The 16180-nt window shown below is 39.2% G+C and overlaps 1 protein-coding gene across 1 annotated transcript in view; it reads left to right on the top strand.

Annotated features, from left to right (window-relative positions):
* Positions 1-581: 581 nt before the first annotated feature.
* The window catches only part of LOC137335953 (deleted in malignant brain tumors 1 protein-like), a 55389-nt gene continuing 39790 nt past the window's right edge, over positions 582-16180 (top strand). Inside the window, exons 1-2 of the mRNA XM_068001462.1 lie at positions 582-681; positions 15669-15701. Of these exons, the coding sequence (XP_067857563.1) occupies positions 582-681; positions 15669-15701 (133 nt within the window). The remainder of the gene's footprint in view (positions 682-15668; positions 15702-16180) is intronic.

Here is a 16180-nt window from a genome sequence, read left to right on the forward strand (position 1 = left end):
GATCACTGAAATTATGATCAATGAAATGACGATCGGTGAAATGATGATCAATGAAATGATTATCGGTGAAATGATGATCAATGAAATGATTATCGGTGATATGACGATCAGTGAAATGATGATCAATGAAATGATTATCACTGAAATGACGATCAATGAAATGAGGATCGGTGAAATGATGATCAGTGAAATGATGATCGGGGGAAATGATGATCAGTGAAATGAGGATCAGTGAAATGATGATCAATAAAATGCTGATCCGTGAAATGATGATCAGTGAAATGATGATCGGTGAAATGAGGATCAGTGAAATGATGATCAATGAAATGATGATCGGTGAAATGATGATCGGTGAAATGATGATCAGTGAAATGATGATCGGTGAAATGAGGATCAGTGAAATGATGATCAGTGAAATGATGATCGGTGAAATGACGATCGGTGAAATGATGATCAATGAAATGACGATCAGTGAAATGATGATCGGTGAAATGATGATCAATGAAATGATGATCAATGAAATGATGACCGGTGAAATGACGATCGGTGAAATGATGATCAAAGAAACGATGATCAATGAAATGACGATCGGTGAAATGACGATCGGTGAAATGATGATCAAAGAAACGATGATCAATGAAATGACGATCGGTGAAATGACGATCGTGGAAATGATGATCAGTGAAATTGGTTTCGGTCCAAGAAAACTCCGTCCTCGGTTTTCCATCCGTTTCCACCACCCCTCCCCCGGTTATTTCGATATTTTGCATCAGCCTAATGCTCGGTGCGTGACTGCTTTTCAGACTCACTCAGGCCATTGATCTCTGTGGAGAAGGCGGTGGGTGGAACCTGGGCTCATTTTATCTAGAAATGGGCAGCTTACTTCTCATTGGGGGATTTTACCGGATTGCGATTCACGCTTCACATCAGATTGAAATCTCTTGGTTATTTGGAAGGAAATATTGGTTTCTGTACGAACTGTTGTGAACAAATTAACTCCCAGATCAGTCAGGAGGTGCTGGAGGGACCGCTCGGTATCTGCGAACAGTTCGGTTAATGTTCGGGCCCCATCGGTGTAAGCGGCTCCCGGGACGATGCTGCGGCCCTTCCTGACCTTATTTCTGCTACAGGTTCTGAACTGTGAGTTATTGATAATTGAAAGTATTCTGTTATCTATTGATACGGTGATTATTATTAAAATATCTGCCTCATTAATATAATTATTGATCTTTATTACGGAACACATTGAGGTGATGTGGAAAGGAAATGTTCGTTTCTTGAATTGCAATCGTGTCCTGTGGAGTTTAATGAGAAATCGGAGCTTGTTTCTCAATCGCTTTCCAACTGCCGCTCTTGTACAGACAGAGCAGACTGGAGTCGAAATTCTAATCAGACTATTTAAACTGAGCCTGTGAGAAGTAGAGCGCGGACACTGTTAGAATAGAGAATATCGGAGTCTGGGGTGTGAGTTAACTCACTGAGTGTAGAACACCAGTCAAAGCTGCACCAACTGCCGACTGATCCCACACAGACATTTCTGTCCCCGGTATTTCTCAGTAGAGGCTGTCTGACCCCCGTGTGTTACAGAGAATTGAAATAAACATATTTTAAAATAGCTTGTTCAGCATTAGATTGTTGGACAAATTTATAAATATTGTATAATTAAATATTAACTAGAGGTGGAACCACTCTTGTTACACTTAATATTATTTATCAGTATAAATATTATTAAGGACAGTCTCCAAAAATTGATGTGACTGAAATTTCCTAAATGTCTGTGGGATTTGCTGTGTGAGGATTGTTGTTCAGTTAGTGATGATCTTCTGAATGATCACCCTTTCATATTAAATTAAGCTTTCTATTTCTAACGTTTTCATGTATAACATCATGGAATGAACTGTTCTCAAGCTCCTTCCACATGCTCCATATTTATTATCAAGTGTTATGCGGTGTTTAATGATAGATCGAGACTTGTTTCTCAATCGCCTTCAAGCTGCGTTTCTTGTACAGACAGAGCAGACTGGAATTGTAATTCTAATCGGAATATTTAAATTGAGCCTGTTAGAAGTAGAGCGCGGTCACTGTTAGAATAGAGAATATCGGAGTCTGGGGTGTAAGTTAACTCACTGAGTGTAGAACACCAGTCAAAGCTGCACCGACTGCCGACTGATCCCACACAGACATTTCTGTCCCCGGTATTTCTCAGCAGAGGCGCTGTCTGACCCCCGTGTGATACAGAGAATTGAAATAAACATATTTTAAATAGTTTGTTCAACATTAGAGTTGGACAAGGTCTGTATTATATTGCATAATTAAATATTAACTAAAGATGGAACCAATACTGATTCAATTAATATTAATTATTAGTGTAATTATTAGATAGTACACGCTCCAGAAAATAATAACAAAGTTTCTAAATCTCCGGGGCATTTGCTGTGTGAGTATTTTTGTTCAGTTAGCGATTATCTTCAAAATTAGAACCTTTTTATATCAAATCATTCTTTCTATTTGTGAATTTGGATGGACATTGTCTTGCAATTAATGTTTCTTGATTTCCTTCCACATGCCCCATCCTGTTTATATCGTGTCCTGCAGACTTTAATGAGACATCAGGACTTGTTTCTCAATCATCTGCCACATGCTCGATATTTTTGTTAAGTTTGTCGGTCGATCACTTTAATCAGTTTCTTGCTGTTTCCAGTGCGTGTTCGGTTATATTTATTAATCTATATCATTAAGAAATGCTGGTTTACAGACAGGGAAACGTTCTCGCTCTGTTATCAGATAGATTGTGTGTTTACTTTAAGTATTAGGGTAAATCTCATTTGATTTTATAAAACTGATTGAATACTAAAATACTGTTTCTGCAGATGATTTAAAAAGGGCTCATTGCAAAGCATAAAACAGAGAAAAAACATGAAATGTACTTTGCTCCCTGAATCATTTTCAAAAATCTCAGGCTCATGAAAACCAATTTATAAAAAGCGAGCATATTTTCTTCAAATTTGTCTCTGAATGTGATCGTGTGATTTGTAAATTTAAAAAAAGTTAAGTTTGTCCAATTTTTGTTCAATGCACATTTTTGGTTGTCTGATTTTATGTTTCATCAGCTTCAAGTAGACAACAATCCTTCATTTCTGTCGGTTATAGTGAACATATTGTGAATATTTTAGGTCTGATTAACACCTATATTAAATTACCGGAGGACATTTGTGGCAAACTTAGATTTTAAACCGAAATTGAATTAAAATACCGCGGCAGTTTGTTTTATTTTGTCCCCTGCGGCTCTTGCACAGACAGAGCAGACTGGAGTTGAAATTCTAATCGGACTATTTAAACTGAGTCTGTTAGAAGTAGAGCGCGGTCATTGTTAGAATAGAGGGTATCGCAGTCTGGGGGTGTAAGTTAACTCACTGAGTGGAGAACACCAGTCAAAGCTGCACCGACTGCCGACTGATCCCACACAGACATTTCTGTCCCCAATATTTCTCAGTAGAAGCGCTCTGTCTGTCCCGCGTGTGATACAGAGAATTGAAATATTTAAAATAGTTTGTTCAACATTAGAATTGGACAAGGTCTTTATTATACTGTATTATTAAATATTAACTAGAGATGGAACCAATACTGATTCAATTAATATTAATTATTAGTACAATTATTATAAAGTACACTCTCCAAAAAATAATGTTACTGATAGGCCCTAAATCTCCAAGTATATGCTGTGTGAGTATTCTTGTTTAGTTAGCGAGTATCTTCAAAATTATAAACCAAATATATCAAATTAAGCTTTCTATTTGTTGCATTTGGATGTGCAGTTTCTTCTTGTAAGTAATGTTTCTTGATCGGTATATTTATTCATCACTACCAATAAGAAATGCTGGTTTACATACGGGGAAACGTTCTCGCACTGTTATCAGATAGATTATGTGTTTACTTTAAGTATTAAGGTAAATCTAATTTCATTTTATAAAGCTGATTGGATACTAAAATACTATTTTTTGTCGGTGATTTAACGGGCGTTGATTGCAAAGCATAAAACAGAGAAAAAAATGACATTTATTTTACTCCCTGAATCAATTACCCAAATGTTTTGCTCATAAAAACCAATTTATAGAAAAGAGCAGAAGGGCAAAGGCTCGCTTGATCTTGATTTTCAGTATGATTATTCAATATTTATCATTGAATGAGATCTTGTAATGTGAAAATTGAAAGCTAATTCAAATTGTAGAATTATTGTTCAATGCACACTTTAGTTTGTCTGACTTTATGCTCTATCAGCTTCAAATAGAGAACAGTCCTTCATTTCTGTCAGTGAAAATGTATAACATATTTTAGATCTGATTAACACGATAGATTAAATTAACGGAGGGCATTTGCGTCAAGCTTAGATTTAAAACCGAAATTGAATAAAAATACCGCGGCAGTTTGTTTCATTTTGTCCCCTGCGGCTCATATACAGACAGAGCAGACTGGAGTTGAAATTCTAATCGGGCTATTTAAACTGAGCCTGTTAGAAGTGGAGCGCGGTCACTGTTAGAATAGAGAGTATCACAGTCTGGGGTGTAAGTTAACTCACTGAGTGTAGAACACCAGTCAAAGCTGCACCTCCTGCCGACTGATCCCACGCAGACATTTCTGTCCCCGATATTTCTCAGTAGAAGCGCTGTCTGACCCCCGTGTGATACAGAGAACTGAACTAAAATATTTTATAAATAAATATTAACCAGAGATGGAACCAATACTGTTTCAATTAATATTAATTAATAGTGTAATTATTATAAAGTACACTCTCCAGAAAATAATAACAAAGTTTCTGAATCTCTGGGGCATTTGCTGTGTGAGTATGTTTGTTTAGTTAACGATTATCATCAAAATCAGAACCTTTTATATCAGATCATTCTTTCTATTTGTGAATTTGGATGGAGAGTGTCTTGTAATTAATGTTTATTGACCTCCTTCCACTTGCCCCATCCTTTTTATATAGTGTCCTGTAGAGTTAAATGAGACATCAGGACTTGTTTCTCAATCACCTGCCACATGCTCGATATTTTTTTTAAGTTTGTCGGTCGATTACTTAGATCAGTTTCTCCCTGTTTCCAGTGCATGTTCGATTATATTTATTAATCTCTATCAATAAGAAATGCTAGTGTACAGACAGGGAAACGTTCTCGCTTTGTTATCAGATAAATTGTGGGTTTATTTTAAGTATTAGGGTAAATCTCATTTCATTTTATAAAACTGATTGAATACTATGATCTTTTTCTGTTGGTGATGTAAAAAGGGCGCATTGCAAAGCATAAAACAGAGAAAAAACATGAAATGTACTTTACTCCCTGAATCATTTTCAAAAATCTCAGGCTCATGAAAAACAATTTATAAAAAGCGTGCATATTTTATTCAAAATTGTCTCTGAATGTGATCGTGTGATGTGTAAATTAATAATAATTAAATTTGTACAATTTTTGTTCAATGCACATTTTTGGTTGTCTGATTTTATGTTTCATCAGCTTCAAGTAGACATCAATCCTTCATTTCTGTCGGTTATAGTGAACATATTGTGAATATTTTAGATCTGATTAACACCTAGATTAAATTACCGGAGGACATTTGTGGCAAACTTAGATTTTAAACCGAAATTGAATAAAAATACCGCGGCAGTTTGTTTTATTTTGACCCCTGCGGCTCTTGCACAGACAGAGCAGACTGGAGTTGAAATTCTAATCGGACTATTTAAACTGAGTCTGTTAGAAGTAGAGCGCGGTCATTGTTAGACTAGAGAGTATCGGAGTCTGGGGGTGTAAGTTAACTCACTGAGTGGAGAACACCAGTCAAAGCTGCACCTACTGCCGACTGATCCCACACAGACATTTCTGTCCCCGATATTTCTCAGTCGAAGCGCTGTCTGTCCCGCGTGTGATACAGAGAATTGAAATATTTAAAATAGTTTGTTCAACATTAGAATTGGACAAGGTCTTTATTATACTGTATTATTAAATATTAACTAGAGATGGAACCAATACTGATTCAATTAATATTAATTATTAGTACAATTGTTATAAAGTACACTCTCCAAAAAATAATGTTACTGATAGGCTCTAAATCTCCAAGTATATGCTGTGTGAGTATTCTTGTTTAGTTAGCGAGTATCTTCAAAATTATAAACCAAATATATCAAATTAAGCTTTCTATTTGATGCATTTGGATGTGCAGTTTCTTCTTGTAAGTAATGTTTCTTGATCGGTATATTTATTCATCACTACCAATAAGAAATGCTGGTTTACATACGGGGAAACGTTCTCGCACTGTTATCAGATAGATTATGTGTTTACTTTAAGTATTAAGGTAAATCTAATTTCATTTTATAAAGCTGATTGGATACTAAAATACTATTTTTTGTCGGTGATTTAACGGGCGTTGATTGCAAAGCATAAAACAGAGAAAAAATGACATTTATTTTACTCCCTGAATCAATTACCCAAATGTTTTGCTCATAAAAACCAATTTATAGAAAAGAGCAGAAGGGCAAAGGCTCGCTTGATCTTGATTTTCAGTATGATTATTCAATATTTATCATTGAATGAGATCTTGTAATGTGAAAATTGAAAAGCTAATTCAAATTGTAGAATTATTGTTCAATGCACACTTTAGTTTGTCTGACTTTATGCTCTATCAGCTTCAAATAGAGAACAGTCCTTCATTTCTGTCAGTGAAAATGTATAACATATTTTAGATCTGATTAACACGATAGATTAAATTAACGGAGGGCATTTGCGTCAAGCTTAGATTTAAAACCGAAATTGAATAAAAATACCGCGGCAGTTTGTTTCATTTTGTCCCCTGCGGCTCATATACAGACAGAGCAGACTGGAGTTGAAATTCTAATCGGGCTATTTAAACTGAGCCTGTTAGAAGTGGAGCGCGGTCACTGTTAGAATAGAGAGTATCGGAGTCTGGGGTTTAAGTTAACTCACTGAGTGTAGAACACCAGTCAAAGCTGCACCTCCTGCCGACTGATCCCACAGACATTTCTGTCCCCGGTATTTCTCAGTAGAAGCGCTGTCTGACCCGCGTGTGATACAGAGAACTGAACTAAAATATTTTATAAATAAATATTAACCAGAGATGGAACCAATACTGTTTCAATTAATATTAATTAATAGTGTAATTATTATAAAGTACACTCTCCAGAAAATAATAACAAAGTTTCTGAATCTCTAGGGCATTTGCTGTGTGAGTATGTTTGTTTAGTTAACGATTATCATCAAAATCAGAACCTTTTATATCAGATCATTCTTTCTATTTGTGAATTTGGTTGGAGAGTGTCTTGTAATTAATGTTTATTGACCTCTTTCCACTTGCCCCATCCTTTTTATATAGTGTCCTGTAGAGTTAAATGAGACATCAGGACTTGTTTCTCAATCACCTGCCACATGCTCGATATTTTTTTTAAGTTTGTCGGTCGATTACTTAGATCAGTTTCTCCCTGTTTCCAGTGCGTGTTCGATTATATTTATTAATCTCTATCAATAAGAAATGCTAGTGTACAGACAGGGAAACGTTCTCGCTTTGTTATCAGATAAATTATGGGTTTATTTTAAGTATTAGGGTAAATCTCATTTCATTTTATAAAACTGATTGAATACTATGATCTTGTTTCTGTTGGTGATTTAAAAAGGGCTCATTGCAAACCATAAAACAGAGAAAAAACATGAAATGTACTTTACTCCCTGAATCATTTTCAAAAATCTCAGGCTCATGAAAACCAATTTATAAAAAGCGAGCATATTTTATTCAAATTTGTCTCTGAATGTGATCGTGTGATGTGTAAATTAATAATAATTAAATTTGTACAATTTTTGTTCAATGCACATTTTTGGTTGTCTGATTTTATGTTCCATTAGCTTCAAGTAGACAATAATCCTTCATTTCTGTCGGTTACATTGAACATATTGTGAATATTTTAGATCTGATTAACACCTATTTTAAATTACCGGAGGACATTTGTGTCAAACTTAGATTTTAAACCGAAATTGAATAAAAATACCGCGGCAGTTTGTTTTATTTTGTCCCCTGCGGCTCTTGTACAGACAGAGCAGACTGGAGTTGAAATTCTAATCGGACTATTTAAACTGAGCCTGTTAGAAGTAGAGCGCGGTCAGTGTTAGAATAGAGAGTATCGGAGTCTGGGGTGTATGTTAACTCACTGAGTGGAGAACACCAGTCAAAGCTGCACCGACTGGAGACGGAGCCCACACAGACATTTCTGTCCCCGATATTTCTCAGTAGAAGCGCTGTCTGACCCCCGTGTGTTACAGAGAATTGAAATAAACATATTTTTAAATAGTTTCTTCAGCATTAGATTGTTGGACAAGTTTTGTAAATATTGCAATGTTTAATATGAACTAGAGGTGGACCAATAATGTTTCAATTAATATTATTTGTTGGAATTAATATTACTAAGGACAGTCTACAAAAATGATGTTACTGAAATGTCCTAGATGTCTGTGGGATTTGCTGTGTGAGGATTGTTGTTCAGTTAGTGATGAGCTTCAAAATGATCACCCTTTTATATTAAATTAAGCTTTCTGTTTCATACATTTATATGTACAATGTCATATAATTATCTTTTCTCATGCTCCTCCCACATGCTCCATACTTATTATACAGTTTCATTTGGTGTTTAATGATAAATCGGGAATTCTTTCACAATCGCCTTCAACCTGCGGCTCTTGTACAGACAGAGCAGACTGGAGTTGAAATTCTAACCGGACTATTTAAACTGAGTCTGTTAGAAGTAGAGTGCGGTCACTGTTAGAATAGAGAGTATCGGAGTCTGGGGTGTAAGTAAACTCACTGAGTGTAGAACACCAGTCAAAGCTGCACCTACTGCCGACTGATCCCACACAGACATTTCTGTCCCCGATATTTCTCAGTAAAGGCGCTGTCCGACCCCCGTGTGATAAAAAGAATTGAACCAAAATATTTTGACTTGTTTGTTCAGCATTCGATTGTGGGATAAGGACCATAAATACTGTATAATTAAATATTAACCAGAGAAGGAACCAGTATTGTTTCAATTAATAATAATTATACTAACGATTAATACTAAGTACAGTCTCCAAAAATGATTTTACTGAAGATCCCAAAACTGGTGTGAATTTGCATTATCAGAATTTTTGTTTAGTTAGTGATATCTACAAATTCTATTGTTCAATTAATAATTATTAGTATTATTATTAAGTGCATTCTCTAAATTACTGAAAATTCCCAAATCTCCGGGAGCTTTGCTGTGTGCGTATTTTTCTTTGGTTGGAGATAATATTCAAAATTATGACCTTTTCAAATTAAATTTCTTTTTCATTTATTTATATGGACAGTGTGATGTAACAATTAATGTTTCTTCAGCTCCTTCCACATGCCCCATATTTTTATACAGTACCATGTAGTGTTTAATGAGATATCGGGACCTGTTTCTCAATCTCCTTCCACATGTTCTGTACTCTGGTTCCTTTGTGTAACAAATACTAAACTCATTTGTATATTTATCTTCGACAGATAGCGACCAGTGCAATTTTCCCCGGTCGCTGCATGTTTGGTTATTTTCTAAGTGTGGTATCGTTTATTCAGGGATTAGTTAAGGTTTATGGAGTTATTGTGTTGGAAATTACTGTTTGCGCTGTTGACCAAGGAGTCTGGATTGTTTGGTGTGATTTCCCTCTGCCCGGTGTTTTAATGGAGTTTTTAAACTGTTCTACTCAGACTGAGGCATCTCAACCCAACGCCTTAACAGTTACTTCGCTGATAGCGGATATCTCTCAGCGTTAATCTTAAATTTCAAGTAAAGTTAAATGTTTCAGTAATAATTATACCACTAATAATTGGTGGATCGCGACGTGTTAATGGTCAAGTTCCATTACTGGAACCAACTACAATTAATGTTTTAACTTCATTTGCTTCGTTAATCCAACAGGAACTCCTTTAATTGTGAAAGTGGTTAAATTGAACCTGGAATATTTTAGTATTTAATTATTGTTTTGTTTATTCACATACTTAATAATCTGTCATGGGAGGAATGTTTTTATAAACATTCTGTACTGACTGTATTTTATAATCCATAATTCACCCCTGTAGTAAATTTCAACGAACTGAAAAAGAGCGCGGCTCTCATTCAGGAAGATAAATTCCCGAACAAAAATATCCCCAACTTCTGCTCTTTTAGTTCATGTGTTTCGAGTTTCTTTATGATTCTATTAATAATTTTATTTTACTGTTTGTTGTGATACAAGAGCGATCCAACTGAAATATAACGATTACAATTAACTAAACAATTTCGCACCAAGCTCATTACTCTAAACACCAGGAGGACATCAGTGGGGTTTGTGCGACCATTGAAATTTGAGGCGTTGGGGAACCGGGAGCCAATGTCGGTCAGTGAGGGCAGGGGTGAAGGGTGAGCGGGACTTGGTGCGAGATAGGATATCAGCAGCAGAGTTTTGGATCAGCTGAAGTTTACAGAAACTGTGAGGAAGGATACAGGAGATATTGGAGGAATCGGCAGGTTAAGAGAGTTGTGGAGATGAATGGGAAATAGTAGCGTCTGAAAAAAGGAAAAGACTGAACATTTATCCGATGTATCTTCGATCATAGGATCACAGTAGGTACCGCACAGGTGGAGGCCATTCGGCCCATCAACCAATGGACGGATTTGGGCCGCTCGGTTGTCCTCCAATTCTTGCCTCACTCCATCATTGGCGGCCGTGCCTTCAGTTACCTGGACCTTAAGCTCTGGAATTCCCTCCCTAAACCTCTCCACCTCTCCTCCTTTAAGGCGCTCCTTTAAAGCTACCTTTTTGACCAATCTTTTGGTCACCTCTCCTAATGTCTCCTTATGTCGCTCGGTGTCAGATTTTGTTTGATTGCACTCTTGTGAAGCGCCTTGGGACGTTTTACTGTGTTAAAAGTGCTATATAAATGCAAGTTGTTGTTGTAGATTGTTTTTATTGATTTGGGGTGGGGGCATCACTGCCCGGGGTGGAATTTATTGTCCACCTGTCCTGACAAGGTGGTGACGGGCGTTCTTCTTGAACCCTCCAGTCCATGTGGTGTTGATGTTCTGAGGTCATTTATTGTTCATCTGTCATAAGAACATAAAAATAGGAGCAGGAGTAGGCCAATCGGCCCCTCGAGCCTGCTCCGCCATTCAATAAGATCATGGCTGATCTGATACTAACCTCAAATCTAAATTCATGTCCAATTTCCTTCCCGCTCCCCGTAACCCCTAATTCCCTTTACTTCTCGGAAACCCCTAATTCCCTTTACTTCTGTCCTGAGAAGGTGGTGACGGGCGTTCTTCTTGAACCCTCCAGTTCCTGTCGTGATGGTGTTCTGGGGTCATTTGCTGCCCATCCCTCGCTGCCCTGTGAAGGTGGTGCTGGGAAACCTTCTTGAATCACTGTAACATAAGAATTATTCAGATGGTGATCGTTTTTAAGAGAATAATTAACAACAACAGCTTGCATTTATATAGCACCTTTAATGCAGTAAAACGTCCCAAGGCGCTTCACAGGAGCATTATCAAACAAAATTTCACACCGAGCCAGATAAGGACTTCGTCGGACAGGTGACCAAAAGCTTGTTCAAAGAGGTGGGTTTTAAGGAGCGTTTTAAAGGAGGAGAAAGATTTTGAGAGATAGGCAAGTTTAGGGAGGGAATTCAAGAGCTTAATATCTCGGTAACTGAAGTCACGGCCTGAAAGTTGGAGCGATTAAAATTGGGGGTGCACAAGAGACAAGAGTTGGATGAGCGCAGAGATCTCTGAGGGTTGTAGGGCTGGAGGAGGTTACAGAGATAGGGAGGGACGAGGCCATGGAGGGATTTGAAAACAAGGATGAGAATTTTAAAACTGAGGCATTCTTTGATCAGCAGCTCATGTCGGTCGGCGAGCACAGGGGTGATGGGAGAACGGGACTTGGTGTGAGCTAGGTGCGGACAGCAGAGTTTTGGATGCGCTCAATTTTATGGAGGGAGGAAGATGGGAAGCCGGTCAGGAGAGCATTGGAATAGTCCAATCTGGCGGTAACAACGGCATGGATGAGGGTTTTAGTAGCGGATCAGCTGAGGCAGGGGTGGGAATAGTGAAAGATTATTCCCACTAGTCTGTCAATGGGTAAGGAAAGGAGAATTTGCAGGGCACTGACTATTATCAGGGGAGAGTTGGTAAGGACTGCTGAGGTACTACAGCAGTGGAGGAAAGTCGCGCACAGTCTACATTGCAGGACCGCGTACAGAAAGACACCAGTGAGATTATGTATGGGAAACTGGCTATCATTCAAGAATTCTCGGCAAGCACAACTGAGGACAGGAATCAGAATCACACTGTCAGAAGAACATAAGAAATAGGAGTAGGAGCCGCTCATACCGCTCCTCGAGCCTTCTCCACTATTCAGTAAGATCATGGCTGATCTTCTACCTCAACCCTGGCGAGTTGCTGCAGTGTGTACCATCCACAGGATGCACTGCAGCAACTCGCCAAGGGTTCTTCGACAGCACCTCCCAAACCCGCGACCTCTACCACTTAGAAGGACAAGGGAGCAAGCACATGGGAACAACACCATCTGCACGTTCCCCTCCAAGTCACACACCATCCCGACTTGGAAATATATCGCCGTTCCTTCATCGTCGCTTGGTCAAAATCCTGGAACTCCCTACCTAACAGCACTGTGGGAGAACCGTCACCACACGGACTGCAGCGGTTCAAGAAGGCGGCTCACCACCACCTTCACAAGGGCAATTAGGGATGGGCAATAAATGCTGGCCTCACCAGCGACGTCCACATCCCATGAATGAATAAAAAAACTTGCCCGCACCTATCCCCATATCCCTTGATTCCCTTAATGCCGAAGTATCCATCGATCTCAGTCTTGAATGTACTCAATGACTGAGCATTCACAGCCCTCTGGGGTAGAGAATTCCAAAGATTCACAACCCTCCGAGTGAAGATCTTTTTTCCTCATTTCGCTCCTAAATGGATGACCCCTTATCTTGAGACTATAATACATAACCTCGAGAATAGACAGTGACCAGGAAATCTGTGCAACACAATATCATCAAGGAGATGGGAACAGGTCACCACCATGTCTTTAATATATATAACCCTGGAGAATAGTAAGAGACCGGGAATTCTGGATTGCATAATATCATCAGGGGGATTGGGAGCAGGTCATCACAATGTCTATAATATGTAACCTAGAGAACAGTAAGAGGTCGGGAATTCTGGAGGGCACAATATCAACAGGGGGAATGGGAGCAGGTCTATATACTGGCTGCATTTTAAAGAGCAGCAAAGCTTAACCAGTAAACGAGAGGACCATTAACGGGACATCATTAATGATGGCACAAATCAGAGATGGCAGGTTACAAGAGAACCTATAGAGCAGGAAAATAATGAGCAACAGCCCACATGGAGTTAGGAGGCGAGATCCTGCCTGATCAACTCTTTTTTTAAATTTTCTTTTGTTTGAGGAAATTAAGAATTTAATGAGTAAGGCACGGAAATTCATCACATAATAAAATAATCTTTAAAGGTATATGTCTGTTCTTTCATGGACTTTGGATCAAAATCCTGGAAATCTCTGTGAAAGGGCCATCACTGTGAGCACTGCAGCGGTTCAAAGAGTGGGCCCATCACCGCCACCTTCTCAGGACATATACACACGTGTAATAAATGGTCATAGCACCGTCACCACAAGGAGCGGGCCCATCACCAGAGCCTTCTCAGGGCATCTACACACGGGTAATAAATGGTCAGAGCACTGTCAAAAAGGCTAATGGAATGCTGGCCCTTATATCTAGAGTATTAGAATACAAGGGGGTAGAATTTATGCTACCGCTGTATAAAATCCTGGTTAGACCACACCTTGATTACTGTGTTCAGTTTTGGGCACTGCACATTCGGAAGGATATATTGGCTTGGAGGGAGTGCAGTGTAGATTTACTAGAATTATACCTGGACTCTAATGGTTAAATTACCAGGAGAAATTTCACAAACTTGGGTTGTATTCCCTAAATTCAGGAGATTAAGGGTTATTTGATCGAAGTTTTCAAGATATTAAGGTGAACTGATAGGGTCGATGGAGAGAAATTATTTCCACTAGTTGGGGATTCTAGGACGAGGGGACATGGCCTAAAAATTAGAGCCAAAACTTTCAGGAGTGAAGTTAGGAAACACTCCCAGACGCAAAGGAAGATAGAAGTTTGGAACTATCTTCCGCAAATGGCAGTTGATGCTCGCTCAATTGTTATTTCAAATCTGAGATGGATAGATTTTTGTTAACCAAAGGTATTAAGGGATATGGGCCTAAGGCGTGTATATGGAGTTAGGTCACAGATCAGCCATGATCTCATTGAATGGCGGAATAAGATCGAAAGGCTAAATGGCCTACTCCTGTTCCTACATTTCTGTGCTCCTATGTCAACACAAGGAGTGAGCCGATCACCACCAACTTCTCAGGGCACCTACACACTCTGACAATGGTCAGAGCACCGTCACCACAAGGAGCGGGCCAATCACCATCACCTTCTAAGGGCATCTACACACGGGTAATAAATGGTCAGAGCACCGTCACCACAAGGAGTCGGCCCATTACCACCGCCCTCTCAGAACATCTACACACGGGTAATAAATGGTCAGAGCACCGTCACCACAAGGAGCCGGCCCATCACCACCGCCTTCTCGGGGCATCGACACACGGGTAATAAATGGGGCAGAACCCGCATTGTGCACATCCTGAGAACAATGAAAGATCTCGGTACACATAATGATGAGCAGAATTATTATCCACGTGTTACACATCGACCAGAAAAATTATTGTACAGTGTTAAATAACGCATAATATTTCTGACCCTATCCCCTCCCGCTACGATAATTCGAGTTGAAATCGGTGACCAATGAGAGATACGTGAAATAATCAAAGTGTCCACAAGTGGGTTACTAAAGGCAGATATTTTTTAACAAATTTAATGTAGGCTTTCGGAGATATCACTAATTGTACAGGTTATATAGGACAATGAAATCGAAGTACATCCAGTGTTTGTGGAGTTCAAGAAGGAATGTAAAATAGGCGTATGGTACAGGAGGAGACGGAGCAGAATGGATGGAACATTGGGTGTCAGACACGAAACATAGGAGTCGGGTTAATGGGTCTTGTCCAGTTTGAAGATGGGTCAGAAATATTGTTCCCCGTTGTCAGTGCTGGGGGTATATATAGGTATGTATGTGAGTGTGTATGTGTATGTGTCTTTGTGTATGAATCTGTGTATGTGTGTATCTTCGTATATTGTCCTTGTGAGTGTATCTGTGTGTGATTATATGTGTGTCTGTGTGTGCATGTCTCTGTGTCTTTGTGTTTGTGTGTGTGTATGCGCGTGTGTATACTAATTTTCTGCATAAATTGTTGGCACGTCACAAATGTTAGACTGTTGCAGAGACTGTGTTTGCGGTTTTATAAGGAATGAAGATCAGATGGTCAGAAGATCAGACCAAGGTATCATTTCTTACACAAAGTGAGGGGAATATTTACTCACAGTTTGTTGTATTTGGAACTTTTCTCACTGAAATTTTCATTCATTTCTTGCCCGAGCGAACTCTAATTCTCAATGTCTCATTTCAGGCAGACCTGGGAACAGTCAGGCTGACCGGTCAGGTAATCGCCCTTTATTTCAGATTCTCTGTTCAGGCAAATAGAATAGATGCATTTTAAGGGGAAATGAGATAAGCAGATGAGGGAGGAAGGAATAGAAGGATATGCTGAGAGGGTGAGATGAAGGAGGGAGGGAGGAGGTTCGTGTGGAAAATAAACACCGGCATAGACCCGTTGGGCCGAATGGCCTGTGTCTATGCTGGAGTTTCGATGTCACCTTGCCCATGGAGATCACATGACCATCCAGCCCCGCCTCTTTCTCCATTGGCTCCGGGGGGCAAAATGTCTTCCAATCCTTACTGGAGCTGGGCTCTCATTACGCTTGGCCAATCAGTTCTGAGCATAAAGGGCAGCTGACCATTGAAGCCACGCCCATCTGTTGATCTATTCAGACTGAAATACATTCTGAGCCTATCGCCCTTCCGCCGCGTGGGAGCCGCTCTGGGGCTGGGAATCTCCCTGCGACTGGGGTTTAATAAACT

The sequence above is a fragment of the Heptranchias perlo genome, chromosome 20, assembly GCF_035084215.1.
Source record: "Heptranchias perlo isolate sHepPer1 chromosome 20, sHepPer1.hap1, whole genome shotgun sequence".
In the NCBI taxonomy this organism is placed as follows: Eukaryota; Metazoa; Chordata; class Chondrichthyes; order Hexanchiformes; family Hexanchidae; genus Heptranchias; species Heptranchias perlo.